Below are 21,534 nucleotides of genomic sequence, written 5' to 3' on the forward strand. Positions count from 1 at the left end.
CATTTCAAGGCAAAACAACATATTTGATAACCCATTAGCCACCGTTACACAACAGCCTAATGTTAGCATTGAATCACTGCGTAGCTAACATTACCGTTTGATAGTATAACACAATACAACATGAAAGGATTCAGTTAATTCTCAAATATCAATGGAAGAATTCATTTACACCTTTCCTATCATGTCACGTAGGCTAACACTTTCAAATGATAAATGTTAGCTAGAATGAAATTGAATGCTAACATTAGCTGTTGTCTAATGCTAGCTAATGGTTATCAAATATATTATTTTTCCTTCAACTATGGTCCCATGTCCCTCCAGATTTTCACTATCAATTGTATTTTCAGTTGCTGATCAATCAGAAAGCAGTAAAATTTTCAACAATTGAACAATTCTGTATATTTGTACAGCTCTCAAACTGAAACACAGCAGTACGACATTATCCTTGTAATTACAGGATTTGAGCCTCCCTCCCTGAAAGTAACGTGACGAGGAAAATGGCCGCTGTGTGAATATGGCTGTCATGACAGAACTGATCTTCCAAAATGGAGGAAGCTATTGTAGCTTATTAGCCGCATTACTCCATTAGCTTTTATTAAACCCCTGTTCCACAACATAACAATGGTTTACAGATAGTTATGAGACAGGAGTTGATAGTGCAAATATGTCTTTTTTAATTAACTCTGGGAACTCACTGTCTCAGTAGCAGCTGAGCTAAGCTAACATGGTAACAAGTTAGCTAAATGACCGTTAGCAAGCTCACTAGCTTGGACAACTTTCTTGTCCCTCTTCATTAACTTTTTATTGAACGGAATGGTGAACAAGAATCAGATGAGGGTAAACATAACAGTAGATAGAAAACAGAAACACTCTCCAGGAGCTGCTGCGGCTGACCAGCTAGCATGCTAGTGGTTAGCTCGCTAGCTACAGCAGCAACAATTATCACTCTGTCACCAAGCTAGAACTAAACATTTCTCAAAGGAGCACAGATTAATTTAGCTGTGCATCTTTCTGGTGTGACGAGGCCTTCAATCAGTCTGCAGAGTTTCTTTTTGAACCACTTTGACCAAGTTTGGCCCCAATACTTCCTGTGCATCAGAAAGAACTGCCCCTGAGCAGAGACTTTCTGGGGCCAAGAAATAAAATTCAGACCTGTGTTTCTCCAGTTGAAATGCAGGTGAAGTTTCTGAGTTTTTAAATAGGTCCTGTGCCGCTAGAAAAGTTCCTGCGATGGAAAAGGACTTAAAGAACCAGCGGGAGTCTTTAGGGTTCTTCATGAGAACACAACAGGGCCCACAAACCCTTCATGAAGACACTGAAAGCGATTTTTTGTGCATTTTCTACACTTCAGCACGTGCAGTCAAAAAAGAAGCAGTTCATCAGGGTGTCATCTAAAATCCAAAGAAACCAAGAGGAGTTCCTCGTCAGAAAAACACCCAGATATTCCAAAATAGTAATTTCAAAGTGTGTTCTATAATATAGCTGTTAGTTCCTCATCAGTGTGTGTCTGTGTGCGTGGTTGTTTTGTTAGTATTTTGTTAGTTTTAGGTGTTTCCAGGTTGTTCTCAGGTTAACTGCGTGACGCTCTGGAGGCCTGATTGTCCGTTGGTGCCGTCCACTGTCAAAGGACTGCTCTCATTCAGGTTTCTGCTCGCTGCCGAGTCTGAGAGAATGACAGGAAAACATGTTTCATATCAGACGATGAAGAAACAAAGACCATGAAGTTAGAAGAAAAACATCATTCAGTCGGTCAACTTTTTACACATGAACCAACTCACCATTTTCTAGTCGGGGAAAATTTATATTGAGAGCATAAAATTTTAGATTTTTATTAAAAGATGAATATTGGAAGAGTATGACATGACAGTGAACACAGCAAATGAGATGAGTGATGAGAAAAGGACAGAAAACTGAGAGGAGGCGGGACTCTGTGTGTGTGTGTGTGTGTGTGTGTGTGTGTGTGTGTGTGTGTGTGTGTGTGTGTGTGTGTGTCAAAAGTACAGCTGGTACTGGAGTATTATTACTGTGGAAAAAAAGTATTGAAGGCATTTCAGATATTCATTATTGATATTTTTCAATATTTTTCACAATCTAATCTGAGCTAACTGCGATCGCTAACCTCCTTTCTAAAATTTATTTAAGAAAACGGTCATCTGTGAACCTTTGCACAGTCGTATTAGTCCACAAATAAAAGTTCTATTTCTATTCCAGCTCAAAATTTTAATATCATCAACCACTGTATCGGTAATCTGTGAATTTTCCTCTTAAAGTTTCCATAAAACAGGCTGTAGTTTGTAGTTTGTGGTGCTGCTTCTGTTGTATTTGTTCACTTGAAGGTGAAGTGCTGTAAATATTCTTATCTTTGAGTTACAGTTTAACACACGTCTGTCATTGATCCTGCGTCTCCATCTACTGTCTGTTTTCAGTAGTGCGGCTAAATATATTTTTTTTATTTTTGGTGACTGACCTTTGACTGAGTGCAGCTCTGTCACCTCTTCGGGGTCGTTTCTGGGCTTCGGGGTGCTGCCTGGGTGAGAGATGACAGACATAATGTGTGTGAGAATAAGAAATAAATGTTCGAGCACCTGCACGGATCCTAAACTGTGTTTTAGCTCACGCTCTCTCACCCTTAAAGGTCGAATTAACTTTCTAGTTTTTCTTGTTTTTAACGACGTCTCCTGCCTCGTCCTCAGCTGGTCACTGCCTACATTCCTAGAATAAATCTGCAGTGACCCGGATGCAATTAGTTGTGACTGGTGTGACTGGTGTGACTGGTGCGTAGTGACGGGTGTTACTTGGTTTATATTTGAATTTATGTCTCTCTATTATGAATATTTCTGTTCATTTGTCATTTATTTGAAACTGCAGGTTCAGTATTTGAACATGTGAACAGATGATGAGTTTTATTTTTTTTAATTCACAGAATGGACCAGTAACCGTCTGTTACTGGACTCTGAACATTCAGTTTGAGACCAAAAAGTTTGTTTTTAATGTTTAATGCAGAAACACACAAGTTTTAAGATCAATGCACTGAAATTTGATCTCCTAAGATATTTTAAGAGTTAACTTAAGCTGTAATTTATGCTTTTCTCCATGATTTCTTTTTAAATATACCATTCTGATAATTAATCACATTACATTTTTTAATTAATTCTCATCATGATTTTTTTTTAATTCTCTAAAGAGCTCTTAGTTTCAGTTTATTTCACAATGATCGACTTGTAGTGGTAGAAAGTAAACTTTTGTGCTATGCTAACATGCTGCTTGCATGTCTACATGAAATGTTGCGTATACAGTAATGCATCAGCGGGAATAAATCAAATATACAATATATATTAATTTAACACATTCTTCTGCATTATAGTACTTTTACTTTTGATACTTAAATGTTATAAATATGAGATTTTGAACATGGATATCGCAACAAACAACTGTTTGGAGTAATGCTGATATTTTTTATATTAGATTTTACATTAATTATGAGCATAAAATGTATTTATAATTGAATATTGAATTGTTTCTGTCCTCTGAACAGCTGATGGTTTCAGTTTATTTCACAAAGTCAACGTTTACTTCAATGCTGCACTTGAGTTTTTACATTTTACGCTGCTTGCACAGCTACAACATGACCATGCTGAGTATACAGTGATACATCAGGAGGAATTAATCGTGTGTGTGTGTGTGTGTGTGTGTGTGTGTGTGTGTGTGTGTGTGTGTGTGTGTGTGTGTGTGCGCGCATTATGAGTGTGTATGAGTGCTGGTTTCTGTTGAGTTGAATGAAGTGTGTTACGATGATCTGCAAGGTAAAATTATTATATTTGTAAATTTAATGTAGAGGTTTTGAAGAGAGTTTTATAAATCTGTGTTTCTGGTTAAAACAAAAAGGATGTTACTCTTTTTAAAAAAAGGTCTGTTTCTGTAGGGATCATTTCCATCATGCTGTCATGAGACTAACAGGAACTTTTAGTGGACATAATCTGACGACTGCAGTTTCCTCCAAGGATCATCACACTAATATTAAATCATGTGCATGTCAGTTTGTGTGGTGATTTTGTGGAATGAACTGAGGAACAGAAGTAAGAAAAGTAAAAATATCAAACGCTTTAAAAAGAGACGTGCAAAAATAAGGAAGGGGAATGTTGGATGTTAATTCTTCACTGAAGTGCCGTTTAATATGAAGAGAAGAGAACATGGTGGTGTCAGTGTTGGGATAGACACTAGGAAGGTTTATGTGATTGATTGATTATTGATTGATTAGTATAGAATAGAGGAAGGACTGGACAAGTGTGCTGCTTCTTCCTGCTCCTTTTCAGACACTGAAAGTCTGTAGAATATTTCTTTTGTTTTATTTTTTGTTTTTTTTTCTACATGCATATGTTTATTTTATTTTAATGTTTGAAATAAATCAAGTGAAAATCAGAATGAGAGCTGGTGACTGCTGGAACTTTATAAATCATCTGACCTGTGAGGTAAAATGACTTGGTGGAGTCTGGTGGGTTTACAGACGTTTGTTCTGGTCTGAGATGTTGGTGCTGTAGTGCGACATCTAGTGGCAGTGAAGGTACATTAATGAAGTAAGAATTCTGATTTAATTTACAAGAGCTGATAAAATTTTTCATTGAAGTTTGTGTTTGATTATTTTAGTGAAGAAGCAGATGAAACAGCTGCTTCATACAGTGATGTAATGTTAAATTAAACATTTTGGAAAATGTGATTTTCTTGCTTTCTTGAACATAACATATCTTCTAGCAGAGCCAAACAAAAATGTTGAACTTTTCAAAAAAACTTATATCAAGTAATACAACCCCAATTCTGAAAAAGTTAGAAAATAAAATGTAAATAAAACAGAATATGATAATTAACTAACCCTATCTGACGTGTTCTCAACTGAAAACAGTACAAACCAACCATCTTGTTTCTGTCGTGTTTGAATGAAGTGAATTTTATGATGATCTTCAGGGTAAAATTAGTGAATTTGTCAGTGGAGTCTGGTGGGTCTACACACTCACTGTGTATGTTTGTAATAATACTTCTGTATACTTCTGTACTTTTACTGAAATAAATATTCTGATTCAATTTAATTTACAAAAAAGTGATGTTATGCTAAATGAAACAAACTCTTTTTGCTTTGTCAACCATAAAATATCTTAAAACAAAAGTGTGGAACTAATCTTTTAAAAAACTGAAAGTGTCAGACAGTGACGTCAATATAAAGTATTTCATGTCAGTTCAGTCAAGCCGTCTTCTTTTTATCAGTCATTGTCCACATTTCTCTGAGTCCATCTTTACCTCTCATCTTCAGGTAGCCCAGCATTCCCACCAGAGCCAGAACCAGCACCGCGATCACCAGGCCGACGGTCCACCAATAAGACGGCGCTTCTGAAACACTTCGCTCACCTGCACACAGGTAAAGTACACACTTTAATACAACACATAACTGTTTTTGTGTTTGTGAATTCTGAACTTTGATGTTTTTATTGTGCAGCTGAAACTGGGGATGATTCTGTGTTTGTTCTTCACAAATAACCAGTGGTGGAAAGAGTACAAGTACTGTTACATTACTAAAATATTACTCAGTTATCAGTAACGGTATCAGAAAAATACTTAAGTAAATGTACAAAGTACTTGTCTTATCAGTTAGACTTTCAGTTCTGTTTCTGCAAATCTTCAATCTAAATTAAATTAAACCTAAATTATTACTTTAAAATGCTAACAACTAATTAATGATTAATAATGTCTAAGATACAAAACATGTCTTTAAAAAAAACTTTTATCTCATTTTCATTTTTTTTGTCTTTTTTTCATTTTTAGTTTTAGTTTCCATTGAATGAGGTACAATTACTGCCATTTACAGACTATAGATTAAATATACATGGATATAGTTTTAATTGGTTAAATCCTTTGTGCCAATTAATCGAATAATGATAAATCAATAACATGTTTGATGTTGATGAAAGAGGTTTGCGACACAAGATGGCGCTGTGACACCTTGTAAAGAGAGACGCAGAGAGGAAAGGACAGTTGAGACACCTGAAGGATCTTCACAGTTCAGGAACAAACTGTTTGTGTTTGTGGACTCACCGACAGGACTGTCGATGGTGACGTCAGTGCGCTCGGTGTGCGTGCTGTGCGGCACGGAGAACTCGCAGGTGTAGCTGCCCGTGTGCTCCGCGTGTTTGGGGTCCATCAGCCGCAGGGAGCCGTCTCCAAACGGGACCCTGAAGCCGTCCAGCTCCACGTGTCTCTCCCAGGGCGGCGAGGAGACGCTGCGCCCCGTCTGGCTGTCGTAGGTGAGGATGTGGGAAGGATCCTCACCGTTGGAGAAGCTCCAGTGGAGGAAGGGGTTGTTCAGGTAAGGAGGGGCGTAGCAGGGGATGGTCAGATCTCTGCCCTGGGTTCCCCTGATCTCTGCTAGACAGGGGAAGTGTGGGTAAATTAAAGCATCCTGCATTTTACTATTTTACAAAGATGTCATATCATGCTTTCTGAATTAGATCTGAGGAACCTTGTTACACTGAGGGTTCCCTTTTTGGAAAGAAAAAGTTCTTAAAGGACTGTTGAAGGCATGAGCGTTAAAAGATGCTCAAATATTTAAATGAAGCCCTCATAAAAAGCCTGTTTGGAGACTCCTGTTGGTGGGTTCTAGATGGAATCCTTCAAATATAAAAGAGTTCTCCATTGAATCCCCTGGATAGAACCCCCTGGGTGGGTTCAAGATGAAACCCTGAGAATATAAAAAGGTTCTTTGTAGAACCCCCTGGGTGGGTTTTCCATTAATCCTCTGGAATATAAAAGAGTTCTCAGTGGGACCTTCTTGGGTGGGTTCTAGATGAAACCGTTGGAATATAAAAGGGTCTTGATCAAACGCCTTGGTTGGGTTCTTGATGGCATCCTTAGAAGGTGAAAAGGTTCTATTTAGAACAGTTAATGGGGGTTCTAGGTGAGAACTTTCACAGATGATTCTAGGTACAACACTTGACGCCCTGAGAGGTTTCCAGTTGACCCCTCATAAAGGGTTCTACCATGAACAAAAAAGGGTTCACGTATGGGGACAGGCCAAAGAACTCTGTGTGGTTCTAGTTGGCACCTTTATTTCTAAGAGTGTCCTGTATGTGCACAGTCCTCTTACCCCTCTCCCTGAGCGAGGCGCTCCAGGTCGGACCGCCGTAGGACGTGGTGACTTTGCAGATGTAGATGAGGTCAGGTTGCCCGTTCAGCCTCTTGAGGCGACTGTCCACCGTGAACAGCCCCTGTTTGTCGGGCAGCATGCGCGTGACCGGGCGGAGGTCCTCGAAAGTGGGCGGCTCGGTCGCCCAGGCTACACGAGGTGGCGGGAAGACATTGCGGACGCTGCACTTCATCTCCTCGTAGCCGCTCAGCCTGGACAGCTCCAGAGACAGGCCTTTGATGGGTGCTACACACACACACACACACACACACACACACACACACACAAAGACATTCACAGCTTGCTAAATGTTTCCCAGAAGCCTCTGATGACTCTAAATGCCACGGCCCAATATAGCCTGACAGTCATTCTCTTGTAGATAACATTAGAGCTCAGTTACTGCCACAGATATTCTTACAAACACTGGAAATACTGATTTTTAAACTTCACTTTTTATAAACTTCACTTTTCTTGACTAATTTAGAAGTAACCTGAAAGTAACAAAGCCTCCCAGGAGGTCGTACAGTAGGAAAAAAAATATTGGCACCAGTTTCAATCTGTGTGCAGAAAGGCTTGAAGTAATTTTGAAGTGATTATGGACGTGGCAATCAGAATAAAAGCAGGGAATTATAACAGAGGGCCAAGAGTCTGCAGGCGAGCTGGCGCCTTGATGAGACTGTAAGCGGTGGAGCTGAGGTGGATGCTAACGTCAGCGGTGAGCTACTAACCGCGCAGCATACCTGTACCATGCTCTAATAATGCCGGTGATTGGCTGTCTAACATTCACCTTGCGAGGCAGCTGGATTCACAGGATCACGCAAGAATCCATCCTGCCAGACTTCAGATTATCCGTTTGTGTCTGCACCAAAAGTGGTGCAGCCAATCAGCACCCTCGGAGGGATTACTCGCAGCTGCGGGTGTGGTTTTAGGTGTGACGACAGCGAGAAGCGTCCATGGAAACAACTCGTCTCAAACAAACAATGGCGGCTCCTGAAGAGGTTAGCGCAAATATCGCAATAGCATCATTTAGATGATGTTTTCACTCTTCTCCCGACTTCAGCAAGAGTTTGATCTGATTGGCTGAAGTTAGCCCCTGTGAGATATGACAGACCACCTGCCAAGTGTTTTTTTTAAGTGCCTGCCCTTTTCCAAACTGTTTCTACTGATGACTTCCCAGATGGTTCTGTGCAACAGAAAAATCTGTCATGTCAGGTTAGTCTGACATCATGTGTCACATGCAGGAAAAACATCATCACACCAAGAGATGGAGATGATTGCTTTGTTTTCTTACCACCTGGTCTTTGAGCAGCTTTTTCCTTTAAAGTGAGTAACTGTACTGTAATGTGTTAAGTCATTTTCTTTGTGTCGTTCAGGAACAGGTATTGACGCTAAGGATTTGCCACCACTAAACATTTTTAAACGATAACCACCCCTAATAGCTGCTGTCAGTTATGGTGCAGTTGCTAAGTTTTGCCCTCTTCAAAATAAAGTATGACATAGTGCAACACCTTTTTTATTTTCTGCTTTACGAGGGAAAACCTCTGCACCAACATGCTGATGGCGCCGCCTAAAAGCAGACCAACGTGTTCACACCCACCCCAACAAACCAGACTGAATAGTCAGATGCATTAGTTTGTTTAAAAGGCTTAAATATCAGGTGTGGCAGTGTTTTCACATCTGACCTTATTTACACACTCACCTTCCACCTTCACGATGACCTTTGCGTTGTGTTCGCCCTCCGAGGTGCTCACGTGACACCTGTACGTGCCTCTGTCTTTGAGGCCGCTGCTCCTGAGGATCAGCGTGGCGTTTCCACGGGACAGCAGGTGTGGGAAAATGGAGGCGCGGCCGGCGAGCTGCTCATCCTCGTGGTTCTCTTCGCTGCTGTCGTCGCTGTCGTCGTCATTATCTTCATCCTCCCGTTCGTACTTGTACACGACCGTGTCCTGTCTGAACCACTCCACGACCTCCTTGCCTCCTGGCTTGAAGGTGCAGGGGAGCACGCACTCCTCCGACACGGAGCACGTCACCGTGACGTCTGAAACATGACACACAAAGTCAAGTCAAGGTGAGGTCGCTCTGAGCCAAAAAATTTGCACATACATGCAATTTTCTTTCTCAACGTGGGTAAACACACTTAAAATAGGCATTTGACTCCTTTCCCACTGCCAGTAGGATTTGAGCAGATTTTGCAGCCACCTGTGGAAGGGGAGGGTGAGATGAGGTGAAATCTGCAAACTCATGACTGGATGCCACTAAAACTTACACACTGGTCCTTTAATGGTGTTGGATGACATTATTTTCAACATGTAACCATATATAGACGTTAATCCTTGTGATGCATTACAGTGTTATTCCTCCGACTACAACCGATGCAACAGATGTTCTATAAAATATAATCGGAGTTCAACATTAACGTTTTTCGGTTATCAAATAACAGCGAAGATTAAAGTTAATTGTCACGTTCAATCCAGGGCTGCAACGTCTTTAACATGTCAGAAGATAGTGAAAAATGTCCATCCCAGTTTTTCAAAAGTCCAATGTGACGTCTTTAAATGTCTTGTTTTGTCGTCTTGTCTAAAACCCAACGACATTCAGTTTATTTCAATAAACAGAGAGAATCAGAAAATCTCCATATGTGAGAAACTGAAAACAGATTTTTTTGCATTAAAAATTACTTTAAAGGGACAGTTCACCCTCAAATCAAAAACTCTGAAAATAGTTGAATTGTTTTTTACTAAAAAACTTACTAGCCCGACATGGTATTTTACTTGCCCTCTGAGAGAGCCCTGTGGTTCAAGTAAATAAGTAACTTTGAAGATTTTGTTTTAATAGAAATTTGAAAAGGGACTACGTGAAGTGAAAAACCATCTCCAGACACAAAGTGGCTCTGTGATCACATCGTAACTCTTTAATCTGAAACAGAACGGGGACGTGGTTTTAAGGCGAGGCGAGTGTTTCACAGCTGGCACACATCTGGGAATTATTCACCCTCAACTTCCCTTTATTGCCACACATCCAGGGTGGAGGAGGCGGGGGTTAATGATGTCAGCAGTGATTAATGGATTGCAGAGACATTTACCACTCAAAAGAGGAAGTCCAGCCTTATTCTTGAGAAGTACAAGTGGGAAAAAACTTCCACATGAAGTTTCTAGTTGTTACACGCCTCGCTATGACATCGTGAGAAGCAGTCAACCATTCAGATTAAGAGCAGAGGAGTGTCCTGATAGAAATATGATCAAAACAACCACACCTCAGCTATAGTAAGTTTGGTATTTCAACAGTGTAATATCAGGACCGTAGCTGATAGTGTTGTCAGCTTGTCTGAGCTTGTGTGTATTTCCATCACTGACTGAAATATAAACTGAGGCAGAAATGATTAAGGGACATCAATAAATGCTAAACATAAATATGAACAGAAATGACTTATTCTTTTATGAATTCATGGCCGTATACATTATTGATGCTGCAGGGGCAGCAGGCTGTATCTTTGTCCTTATTGTCAACAAATCCCTTCGCCTGGCATTTGGCAAACTAATCGATTTCCAGTTTGTGTTATCGACACACGCAGAACAAAATGTTTCTGGATTTGGGTCGATCTACAACCAGTCAGCAATGAAGTGTGTGATGCAGCAGTGATACAAGATGTAACAAGATGATGATGACGTAAAATGAAAAAACAAAGACGTTGTAACAAGATAAAAATCATGTAAAAGACGTAACAAGATGAAAACACATGAAAGACATAATATAAAAAGTACATATTTAAGATGCACCAAGACGAAAACGACTAGACTAAAACACTAAAAAGACGTAGCAGGATGGAAACAACGTAGCAAGACGTCACGGACGAAAACGACTTAAAAGTTCTAACAAGACAGAAATATAAAAGACGCAACAGATGAAAATGATGCAACAGTACATACTAAGACGTAAAAATGATGTAAAAGCTGTAATGAAACAAAAATCTGTTATTCCAAGGGTTTTATCTAGAATCCAACCGGGGGTTCCACCGAGAACCCGTTCATATTATGGTTCAAAGAACCCTTAACGAAAGAATGATTCAAGGTTTTCAACAATCTTCAAAGAACTCTTTCTTACAAAAGGACTGTCCAGATAAAATGCGTCCTTAATCTTTCTTGTAAATAAAAAAAAACTTCAGCCCTTAAGGAAGAACCCTTTTGGAAACCTTTTTTCTAGGATTGTAGTTGGGAGCTTATATTGCGTGTGGCCTTTCTTACCCACCAATTGTACCGTTTGTCTTCACGGTGGCCTTTTCTGACACAGCTCTCAAAAACAAAACACCTACTTTGACCTGAGTAATTCTGAGTGTGGACCACCTGCAGCACAGATCCCACAGAGAGCAGCGTTTTAATGAACACAAACACTCAGATTATTCCTGCAGAAACGCCAGAAAATGACCATAAATGTTTGTAAAGCTTTGGTCTGAATGTCACACACCTCCACAGCCTCTCTTCTCAGAAAGCCACATCACAGCGCGCTTCGCTTCAGCCGCTCATCCTCCTGACAGGTTTTTTTCAGGACGACCGTTGGAAGACGTTTGAGCCAAGACTGGAATCGGATCATTGGTTCCATTCCAAAAGGTGTCAGATTATCATTCGCTTGTGCATTTGTTTGTCTGTATGGCGTAAACACGTCCATGTGTTTGCATTAGTGTATGACAGTTACTGGTGTGAGTTCTGATGAATGACTGGAGGGATTAATTACTTAACCACCTGAGTGGTTCTTTCAGCACCTTCCCTGTCTCGCAGAATGTGTCATGGCGGCCGCTGCCAGCTCGCGCTCGCAGCTGTTCCTCTCATTCTTGTTCTTCCTGCAGACTGATGATTCAGACCTCTGACTCACACCTGCACGACACGACGCGGCGGCCGACCGGTTAACCTGCCTGGCGACGCGGTGACATCGTCTCCCGTCACGCGCTGATGTGACATTTAGTGCCCTTGCAGAAACGTCTTGCAGTCGAGGGTTTTAAGTCGAACACTCTGCTGAGCAAACACGGTTTCTTCAAGGCAGCCGACAAAGTGTGAAACATTCCCTTTAGTAAACACAACACGCAATCTAGTTACGTACTTTAACTGATAAATACGCAGATGAGGGCCTCTAAATGAGATTTTAAGATTAGCGAGAACACAATCTTAATACCTTCCCAGAAACAAAAACTAAGAGCTCCCTCACTGTTTGCTACAAATGGTAATTTTATTGACCTAAATATCTTTAAACTCAGTTGTGTGTTTCCTGTGTAGTGATGATAACATAAATACGTGTTTTAAATTGTGAACATATTTACCATGATGTATCAGATGTTAGGAGTAAAAAAACTAGAAAAAAACCAAAGTGAAAAGACAAAGAAAGAAGGAGGGAAGCTGTCGGATGCAGAAAAGTAAGAATATTAAATGCTGAATATTTTCTTTTCTGTGTTCTTTGTGGCATTAAGCGCCTGACATTTGTGTGTGTTTTAAAGCGAGAGTGAATTTGATTGTGGTATCATCTGACACTAGATGACACTAACCATGAACTGCTAGCTTCAAGAGAAGGGGAGTAAAATAACGCTCCAAAATTAGGTAATATTTTGGGGAGGATGGTCCCTTGCAAGGGCTCGATTCTTGCAAAGCCTCATTGTTTATTACCACACAGCGCAGACGGATGATGTAAGCTGATGATGTTTTCTTGTATATTGATCCATAGCCTGATCATCATGATTCAGTAGGTCTGATCATCCTACAGTCTACGTACGTCAAACTTGATGTAAAAGTAACGTTACATAAAAAGTAAGCGTAAAAGTAAAAAATTGTAAACTTCTTTTGACGCCACTGTAACAATGGCAGCTTGTTAACTTTCAGTACTTCACCAGATTCGTCTGTACTTTACAAAAACACTTGGCAAAACCTTTGCAAATCTCCGCTTTTTGCATCTGGCAGTTGTGGTGGCATTGCAGCAGGTGCTTCACCGTCTGTTGCCTGGCGGAGGTCTGCGCTCGTCTAGTTATCTGTTAAATTTGCTGCACTCACCAGCTTCCTTCTTTTTTCCTGTCTTTTCTACGTGTCAGTAACGAAGCTGGTGTTTAAAATGTTACCTTAGCTGTTAGGAATGATGGTCATTAAAAAAAAAAAAAAAGACCAGACAGACTTTTCCTTGAAGTTCAGCTGAGTCACTGCTTTTTCCTTTACCGAGGTTGGAGAATATTTCCATCCCGAGGTCATACCTGACGTCAGATTTTTTTGGGGTAAAAGTCGGAATAACCCATCTGATCTGACTAATGTGAGGCAGTTTTCTATTGCAGAAGGAAAAATCACAATCTTGCAACTGGATGCAGAAATGACTTTGTGTTCAGACTTGATCTGTGTATCATGTTCTGCAAAGAAACCCTTCAGTCTTTTATTCCCTGTGAATGTTACAGATCCGTTGTGTCTGCTTAACAAAGAGGTGTTTGTGTCTTACCTGGCGTTTTGTCCTGCGTGGCAAAGCTAATCCAGAGAAGGAAACAGGCCCAGGTGTGTATCGCTGACATGATTTCCTTTCAGCTGCGCACATTTACGACTCACAGAAATGCTTGCAGGCACGTCTTCAGTCCATACTTCTTTTACTGTGGCGATTTCAGGAGAGGCTATCCACTTCTTTTTTCTTCCTGCTGGCAGGTTTGTCCTTGTATCTCTTGTGTGGTTTGGCATCAGACACACAAAAATGCAGGGTAAAGGGAAGAGAAAAAGCATAATTAGAGGCACATTCCTGATTAAATGGACACAGGAAGATATACAGTATGAAACGTGACAGGACATGTGCAGCTTTCCAAGGAGAAACCAGGTTTTATCCTCTGAGGTTTTGGCTCTCTTCACTCTCAAACTTCCCTTTTGATCACCAAAAAAACAAAAAAAAAAAAGTGAGATTTGCAGCTGGAGCCCTGCACTCTTTCATCCAGCACAAACTCTGGAAACCTAGAAGCCTTTTTCTTTTTCTTCCCCGTCATTCCTCTCTGTCATTCCTTCAGCTTATCCTCCGTATCGACCCCTTCTTTTTATCTCTCGAGTGGTTTGATAAGCGAAGAGGAAAAGGATACATCTGTTGTTCACACACAATAAACCCCTCTCAGGTTATCTCTACACTATCTTAACTCTCCAAAACAAACACACATGAACTTGGTACCATACATCAAAGAGTGCGAGGAAATGCGAGGCATCCTGCCGCTGATAATAAGTCAGTCAGTTGTAAAGGTTTCTACGGCATGTTTCAACCTGCACAACGGAAAGAAAATGAGTTTTATGATGAGTGGGTGATGAAATGTTGTGACGTTTTATGGCAGGGGGTGAGCCTGGCGTACAGCAGCAGTCTTCATGTGTTTACATTGGATCCTTCCTGCATTTAAGTTGAAGACAATCCCCTCTTTAAGTGTTATACAGTACAGAAGAAGCACATTATGTCATATTTACTGCCGATGGCTTTCCTTTGGAAGGAGAAGAGGGGCAGCGCTTGGATCTTTTCCAAATAACTCCTCTTGGTAACAGAGCAAAAGTGCAGCAACGGCTGAGCGAGCGAGCGAGCGAGCGAGCACTAAATGAGTAATTGACTTTTGTCTTTGCATGTGTCCTGCAACAAAACAGGTTTGTCCATTTTTCTGAAAGACAAGGTTTTCTGCGACTGAAACAAAAAAAGACTTTAGGAGTGCACTGCAGAAATGTCAGGATTCTGCTGAAAACCAAATCAAGAAATTATTTTAATTGCAAATGATTACAGTTTTAACAGAGAGAAGATTTCCTTACTGCTGCAAAACAAGTGAACTGAAGCTACAGCAGCCCAAAAGAATTGACATTTTAGGGTCAAATATGGTTAGACAAGGCAAGTTTACCTTTAAATTACATTTTATAACAGTTAATCTCAATGTGTTTGAAATTAAAATGCATACAGAAACAAGTAACATGCACAGAGAATTATATTAAATGCTTACAGGGACAAACACAAAAAAAATACAGTTAAACAGTTATGATACTGAATGATATGATACGATACATTAAGAAATGATGCACTGAACTTTATCGTCATCTTTAGGCAGCTCTGTTCAAGACCTCATTAGTCCCAGATTATATTAAACTCAGTATGTTTCACATTCAAATGAATACAGCATGATAAATATTAAAAAGTTATGCAAGAACGCAGGACACACTTTACTGCGTCTAAAACATATAGCAGCACCTTATAATATTCTTATTAGGCATTATTATTTCATATGTTTAAGATGTTAATAACACTTCCTTCTTATCTCAAACTTCATGTGTCTTACATTGAAATGTTAACAGTTGGAACCATGAAGCACAGAACTCTGATCTGCAGCTTATCTTAAACTCAAGGTGCTTCACATTAAAGGTGAAACGTGTGCAAGCAACAAATAACATGAACACGCTACGTTTCCTGTCCTCTGTACGCTCTTTAACACCTGATTCTATACTGACAACACATTTATTAGCACTGACAGTAACTGTGTCACCTCAGGTGAACTCTCAGCTGATCTCAAACTCAACGTGCTTTACATTAAACTGAACACAGCAGGAAGTAACGTGTAGAGAAGAACATGTATGTATCTATATAATACATACATTAACAAGTTATGATCAACTTATTCTGTATTAGTATCTGCTTTTGTGTCATATTTTCCATCTGACACAAGACAGCAGGATTTATCAAACATCAAAATATCATAAATATATACAAACTTAAAACATCATTTCAACATTATAATTACATGTATATACTTTTTAAGTTCCAATTTTAGGGGAGTTTTTCCTCATCCGATCTAAAGGACAGTAGAATTTATCCTGTAAAAGGATCTTTATTCAGTCTCTATACATTTGTCCACATTTTCAAAATGCTACTGAACAAAATATTGCGTAATATTGCGAAAACAAAACGAGGCTCATTCTCTTTATCGCATTGCGTCACTAATGAAGCGTCATTAAGACTTGAGCGTTTACTCTTTGACCTCAGGTGCACTTTGAGCTGATCTCAAACAGCAGCACTTCAGTCCCTCCAGTCCCTCCGACTTCCATCATAGACTTCAGCTGATTACATTTATGAATGAAATGTGTACTTTTAGAAGTTTCTGTGCCGTCTAAGAGCTCATCACGGGGCTGAAAATACTGTTCCAGAAGTTATGAATGACTTTCTGTTAGCAGCTGACCTATAAAAAAAAATCAGTTTGGACCTTCCTAGACCTTAAACTGTTCATTAGAGCGTCCTGATGGCATCTGAGTAACTACAAAATTGATCATTATTTTAGAAGTACGCACAGTTTTAGCATCACGTCTAAAAAAATTACAATAAATTACAGAAAAAGCAATAACTTACAAGTACTTACAGGAGTCCCTGGGCATCAACAGTAAAACATCCTTTGATCACTACACGAAGTCAACTTTTTATAGCTGTGTGATTTCACAGCGAGCTGAAATCAGTGCCATCCGTCAGCGTCATGCCAACAAATCTGAGAGAAAGCTGAGAAAACACTCACAGTGACTCAGCTGCAGCTCCTCTTCAGATGAAAATCAGGAGAAGAAGAGAAGAAGCGATGAGCCGAGCCTGCCGCCTCCTGAGACTGAGTGTTAGCTTGACTGGATCAACAGGTTATTTAGAGAATAGGCAGCACACACACACACACACACACACACACACACACACTCTCTCTCTCTCTCTCTCTTACACACACACACACACAAAAACATTTCACTACACACAAGGTACTGCAGGGAGGGTAAGGTCGGTCCACACTCACACACCCTCTGGATGGGTGGAGTTTGGTTGTGATTGGCAAAGTCACAAACACACACACACACACACACACACACACACACACACACACACACGACCCTCTATAGGAGTCATGTAGTGTTTCGTTCACTTCCATCAAATGTCAGAGGGGTTTGCTTTCAAAGTGCAGAGCTGTTTTAGTGTGCGCTGTGTACCATGAGCAATGTGCTGCATGTCCAACAAACAGCCAACACCTGCTGAGACCAAACACACACAACACACACAAAACTACAGTAAAGGATACACTTGATTTTATCTGATTACTTGTAATCACATGTAGTGTATCCGCCATGAAAAGAACCAGCAAATCAAATGTAGAGTTTTATCCTTCAGCATCAGTAGACTTTGTGTTTCCTTCCAGTCGTCTGTTACTCAGATTTAATTCTTCAGTTCGTCATCATTCAGTCTAGTGCCACTGTAAAGAAAAGTAAAACAATCACGGATGACTAACCTTTATTTAACCTGGGAAGTTTTGCTGAGTGCATTGTTCTCTTTTCCAGGGAAGCCCTGACACAGTTACCCACATTCACCCGTGGAAGCAGAACACCAGAAATAACCTCTCTGAACTTCTGCCTGCTGGAGTTACAGACACCAACCTGGTGTCAGGAGGCGATTCCACGTTCAGAGATGTCTGCCTTCTCTGCAGTTTAATGAGACTAAATAGCCTGAACAGACTGAAAAAAAAAAACCCCCAACACATTTTAGAAATTCAACATTTCTCTTTCCAGAGGTCATGACCTTGTGATTTCACTTCAGCTCACTTCAGTTCCAACAACCTGACAAATACCATCCTGTCACCGTCCTCTGGTCTTTGATGCACATCTGCATCATCTCCTACTGCATGCAGAAAAAATAGAAGAATGCAAAGTATATTTTTCTTTCTTTCTTTCTTTCTTTCTTTCTTTCTTTATTTGTTCATTTGGAACAAATGGTGTGTTGTAGTTTTGTATTGGTCTAATCTTTCAGGGCTTGGCTGGACAATAGAAGTTTTGGTTACCATTGCCTAACCAGCATTATACCTGAAACTGGTTCATCTGTTTTGTGATTTCTCAGGGTATCACATCTCACTGCTGTGCCGTGTGCTGCTGTGGTTTGTCAGATATGTGGTTCACCGTTCAGTTTGGAAATTAGCTCTCTGTGTGTCATAAATGCCAACGAGGGCTGGTTTCTGATCCCAGTCCGTCACTGAGAACAGCTGAGTAAATAAAGGTTTTAAATCAGTGGAGTAAAAGTCAGTCGAGCTCCTCCTGGTGTCACAGCTATGTGCCTCCTCGACCCGAACAATCTTAAGCACTGCACACAATTTAATCTGTCTTCTACTTGAAGTGATTTAAGTCTCTCAGAGGGTGATTGGTAGCCTCAGAACAGTTTGACAGGCTGGTTCTGTGACGACTGAAATCTATTTTTGATTGACTACCATCATACCAGGCATAGTTCAGGTGCCAAACATCATATCCTATGGATAACCTTTGTAAGGACCTTCACAGCTATGTTCTCTCCAGATAACTGAGTATCCAGTGTCCATCCAAATTAATTAACTGTTCTCTCTGCTGTTGTGGTATCGTTACCCATGATTTCAAAGCCAGCAGACGTCTTTAAATACCAACAAAGTCGATCAAGTAATCAGGAGCTGCATTCTTTCACCAACGAACAGCTTCAGCCCCAGTGCTTCAAACTACGACTCCGTAGCTGCTCCTCTAGCATCATTTGTGGAGGCGTCCCTCTAGTGTGATGTCAGAGTCACTGCTCATCTGGTGTAATCCAAGTCTCCCAAAGTCCCGACAGCTGATCACCTTACAGTGGAGGACTCTTAATCACTTATTTTCAGTTTACGATGTTATGCTCGTCTTGCACTCCTGCAGTGTTCCTGCAGCCTGCCTGACTTTACTCAAGTCTGGGGAGGAGGGGGCGGGGGGGAAACAACTCCCTTCAACTGTAGATCATGATTGTGACTCATTAGCAGAAAACAACCACAGTCTGCCGAGGAAGGACAGAAACATTTCTGGAATCCTCTTGTGTCTTTTTTTTGGTAATCTTAACACAACAAGCTTGAGTCCCTCTTGAGATTGAGGAAGAAATTATTAGTCATGTTCAGATACCCAACAACTCTGATGGTGCAACACGGTTTGAGCTGCAAACGAGGAAATTCCTCAACTGCTAAAAAGGACCATGAATGCAACATCTAAAAGTGCATTTGTGAGGGTTTGTTTGTGGCTGCCTGGCTTTTTAGGCTGCACGAGTGTGTGTGTGTGTGTGTGTGTGTGTCTGTGTGGGATTACATCTTCCAGAGGTGTAAACTGGGGAAGGCGCTAGGTGAGGCTGGATTAGACTCAGCTCGCCCCACTCCAGCTCGGATTAAAACTCGGCCGATCTTGACGAGCGCTTGTTGTTTGAGCTGCTTCCAAATCTGTTCATTTTCTCAAACACTAACCTCTCTCTCTCTTTCTGCACACACACACACACACATGCACACACACACACACAGCGAGTGGAGGTGTGCGCTAACCTCATATAATCACACCAGGTGCCTCTTTTTTCATTGTCCCACTGAGAAAATCCTGATTACTGATGGGTTTTGTGTGTGTGCGACTGTTTGTAGGTTAGTGAAAGATTGCTGTGGCTGCAGATAAGAGGATTAGAGTGGAATTAGTGTCATTCCTCTATCGCCGTGAGGAATAGATTCATATCGATTTTAATCAGAGATAGAAAGATCCACAAAACTGCAGATAAAACAGACAGAGACAGACAGCGGGAGAGAGAGGAGGAGTGAATGAAGCTGGACGGAGGACGGCACAGACACCAGGAGATTCCTGGAGATCAGCCGGGACGATCAGCTGGAGACCGAGGAGCAGCACAAACATCTGCTGCAGAGATATATGCAGACACACGTGCTTTTAGGAGAAAACTGCGAGACCACTCATGTGTTTGCCGTATTGGGAAGTCAAATTACATACACTCTGGAGCTCTCTGGTTGAGGAAACTTCCAGCCGCTGTGGGATGTTTGACCAAAACCACCAGCGTTAGTCTGCAGGGCGGTCCGGACTGTCGGCTGCAGCGACGTGGAGGTGGAGCTGGGGCTGGAGGCTCGCTGCGGCCGGGATGCTGGCGTGGTGTCAGTTGTGGCGGGGAAACCTGTGAAACATGAAGGTGGACGTGCTGACTTGCCTGGCTCTGGCCGTGGCCAGCTTCGTTGCCATGGTGACTGGCGGTCGCAGCTCTGGGCGCAGGAAGCACAAAGAGGTGTTCCTCGGGGAGAACAGCAAGTTCAAGTTTGGAGGGTGAGACACAGACGGACACTCTCACTTTTGTCACGGCTTAGTTTGAAAAAAATGAATGAATGAAAACCATTGAGTTAGTAGAGCGGATGATACGTAGCTCCTCTGTCAAAGCAGAGCTAAGTTTCTACCTCTAAAACCTTCATCTTTTGGCCACTTGGGGGCAGCACACAGAACTTTAAACACAACACAGACATATAATCATCTAATCACAAATGGCCAGACTTACACATTTAGTTTTAGCCTTGTGTCAGCGCCTGATTATTATTCTGGAAAAGGGAAAATATCCCTCTGTCCTGTTTGCATTTCTGCAAACCAGTCAATCATCTTGGACGACTGAAGTCGAGGATGCAGTGAAGGTGTCCCTGAGGTAATGTAGGGAGGCGAGCCCTGGAATAAAAATGGCTAAATTCCCATAAAAGAAAAGCTAACAGCTGCTAGCTTGTTTATGTTTGAACAGTTGGCGACCAGGTGAGCGTTGGGTAACCTGCTATTTTCAGCTTGTTAGCTCAGAGGTTGTTGTTTCATGTTGACGGGATCAGAAACATGCCTGAAATAGTCGACCAGTGGCAGGGTCATACTGATACAGCCTGCCTCCCATATGTCAAATTAATTATCACCATACACGACGAACATCTAGCAAACGTCGACATATTTACTCATCAAACAGATACGGAGCAACATTATCACATCATGATATATGATATATTTATATATTTGCGTAAATAGAAATAGAAATGCTACATGCACTGCAGACAGAAGCACAAGTTTAATTATTGCACAGTAATTAAACAGCTATACATGTTGCTAATAACATGTTAAACCTGCAGGGTGGAACTTTTGTTTCTGGCTGTGAGAATAATTCCACCAACACTATGTGCTATAAACTGATATCACAGTCCAGCTGTTTTCCACCACAGGCTCTGACTTACTGCTGTAGCTTACTTTCTCGCTCCATTGCTACGGTTGCACCCTTCAGCTCTGGCAAACAATTTCAGTCAATCATCAGATTAACCTGATGATTATAGGCTTAATCAACATAGTGTGAACTTGTTTGGGAAGGGCTTGATAGTAACAGACGTTCATTTGTATGTAAAAGTCCCACACACTGAATTCTTCCTCCATAACTGCCTAAAGTTTCTAACAGTATATTCTGAGGCTTGTCAGGAAGCTGTGACTTCACTTCTAATGAACATGTCACACAGAGGTTCCCATGGTTTGATCACATTCACTTCCCTGTTTCACATAAGCCACTTCTAGTTGGATTATTTTATTTAAAAA

At 41.0% G+C, this 21,534-nt stretch overlaps 2 protein-coding genes across 5 annotated transcripts in view; one reads left to right on the plus strand and one right to left on the minus strand.

Annotated features, from left to right (window-relative positions):
* Nucleotides 1–1,202: 1,202 nt before the first annotated feature.
* Nucleotides 1,203–16,861, minus strand: LOC146307867 (CD276 antigen-like). 4 transcript variants are annotated; one of them, XM_084747777.1, is made up of 8 exons: nt 16,683–16,861; nt 13,628–13,840; nt 8,868–9,206; nt 7,130–7,414; nt 6,082–6,408; nt 5,290–5,397; nt 2,468–2,527; nt 1,203–1,663 (listed from the first exon to the last, which is right to left on the minus strand). In XM_084747777.1, the coding sequence occupies exons 2-8, from the start codon at nt 13,695–13,697 to the stop codon at nt 1,566–1,568; spliced, it is 1,287 nt and encodes a 428-aa protein (XP_084603903.1). In that variant the 5' UTR covers nt 13,698–13,840; nt 16,683–16,861; the 3' UTR covers nt 1,203–1,565. The 4 variants fall into 4 exon arrangements, with proteins under 4 accessions (XP_084603903.1, XP_084603901.1, XP_084603902.1 ...); XM_084747775.1 differs by having other exon boundaries at nt 6,082–6,411; XM_084747776.1 differs by lacking the exon at nt 16,683–16,861 and adding an exon at nt 16,523–16,603 and having other exon boundaries at nt 6,082–6,411.
* A 2,848-nt stretch (nt 16,862–19,709) lies between these two features.
* The window catches only part of LOC146307868 (gamma-aminobutyric acid receptor subunit rho-3), a 30,385-nt gene continuing 28,560 nt past the window's right edge, over nt 19,710–21,534 (plus strand). The window contains exon 1 of the mRNA XM_084747772.1: nt 19,710–20,256. Coding sequence (XP_084603898.1) covers nt 20,120–20,256 — 137 coding nt within the window. The 5' untranslated portion in view covers nt 19,710–20,119. The remainder of the gene's footprint in view (nt 20,257–21,534) is intronic.

Source organism: Lutjanus erythropterus, chromosome 21 (genome assembly GCF_056507025.1).
Source record: "Lutjanus erythropterus isolate fLutEry1 chromosome 21, fLutEry1.hap2, whole genome shotgun sequence".
NCBI classification, from domain to species: domain Eukaryota; kingdom Metazoa; phylum Chordata; class Actinopteri; order Lutjaniformes; family Lutjanidae; genus Lutjanus; species Lutjanus erythropterus.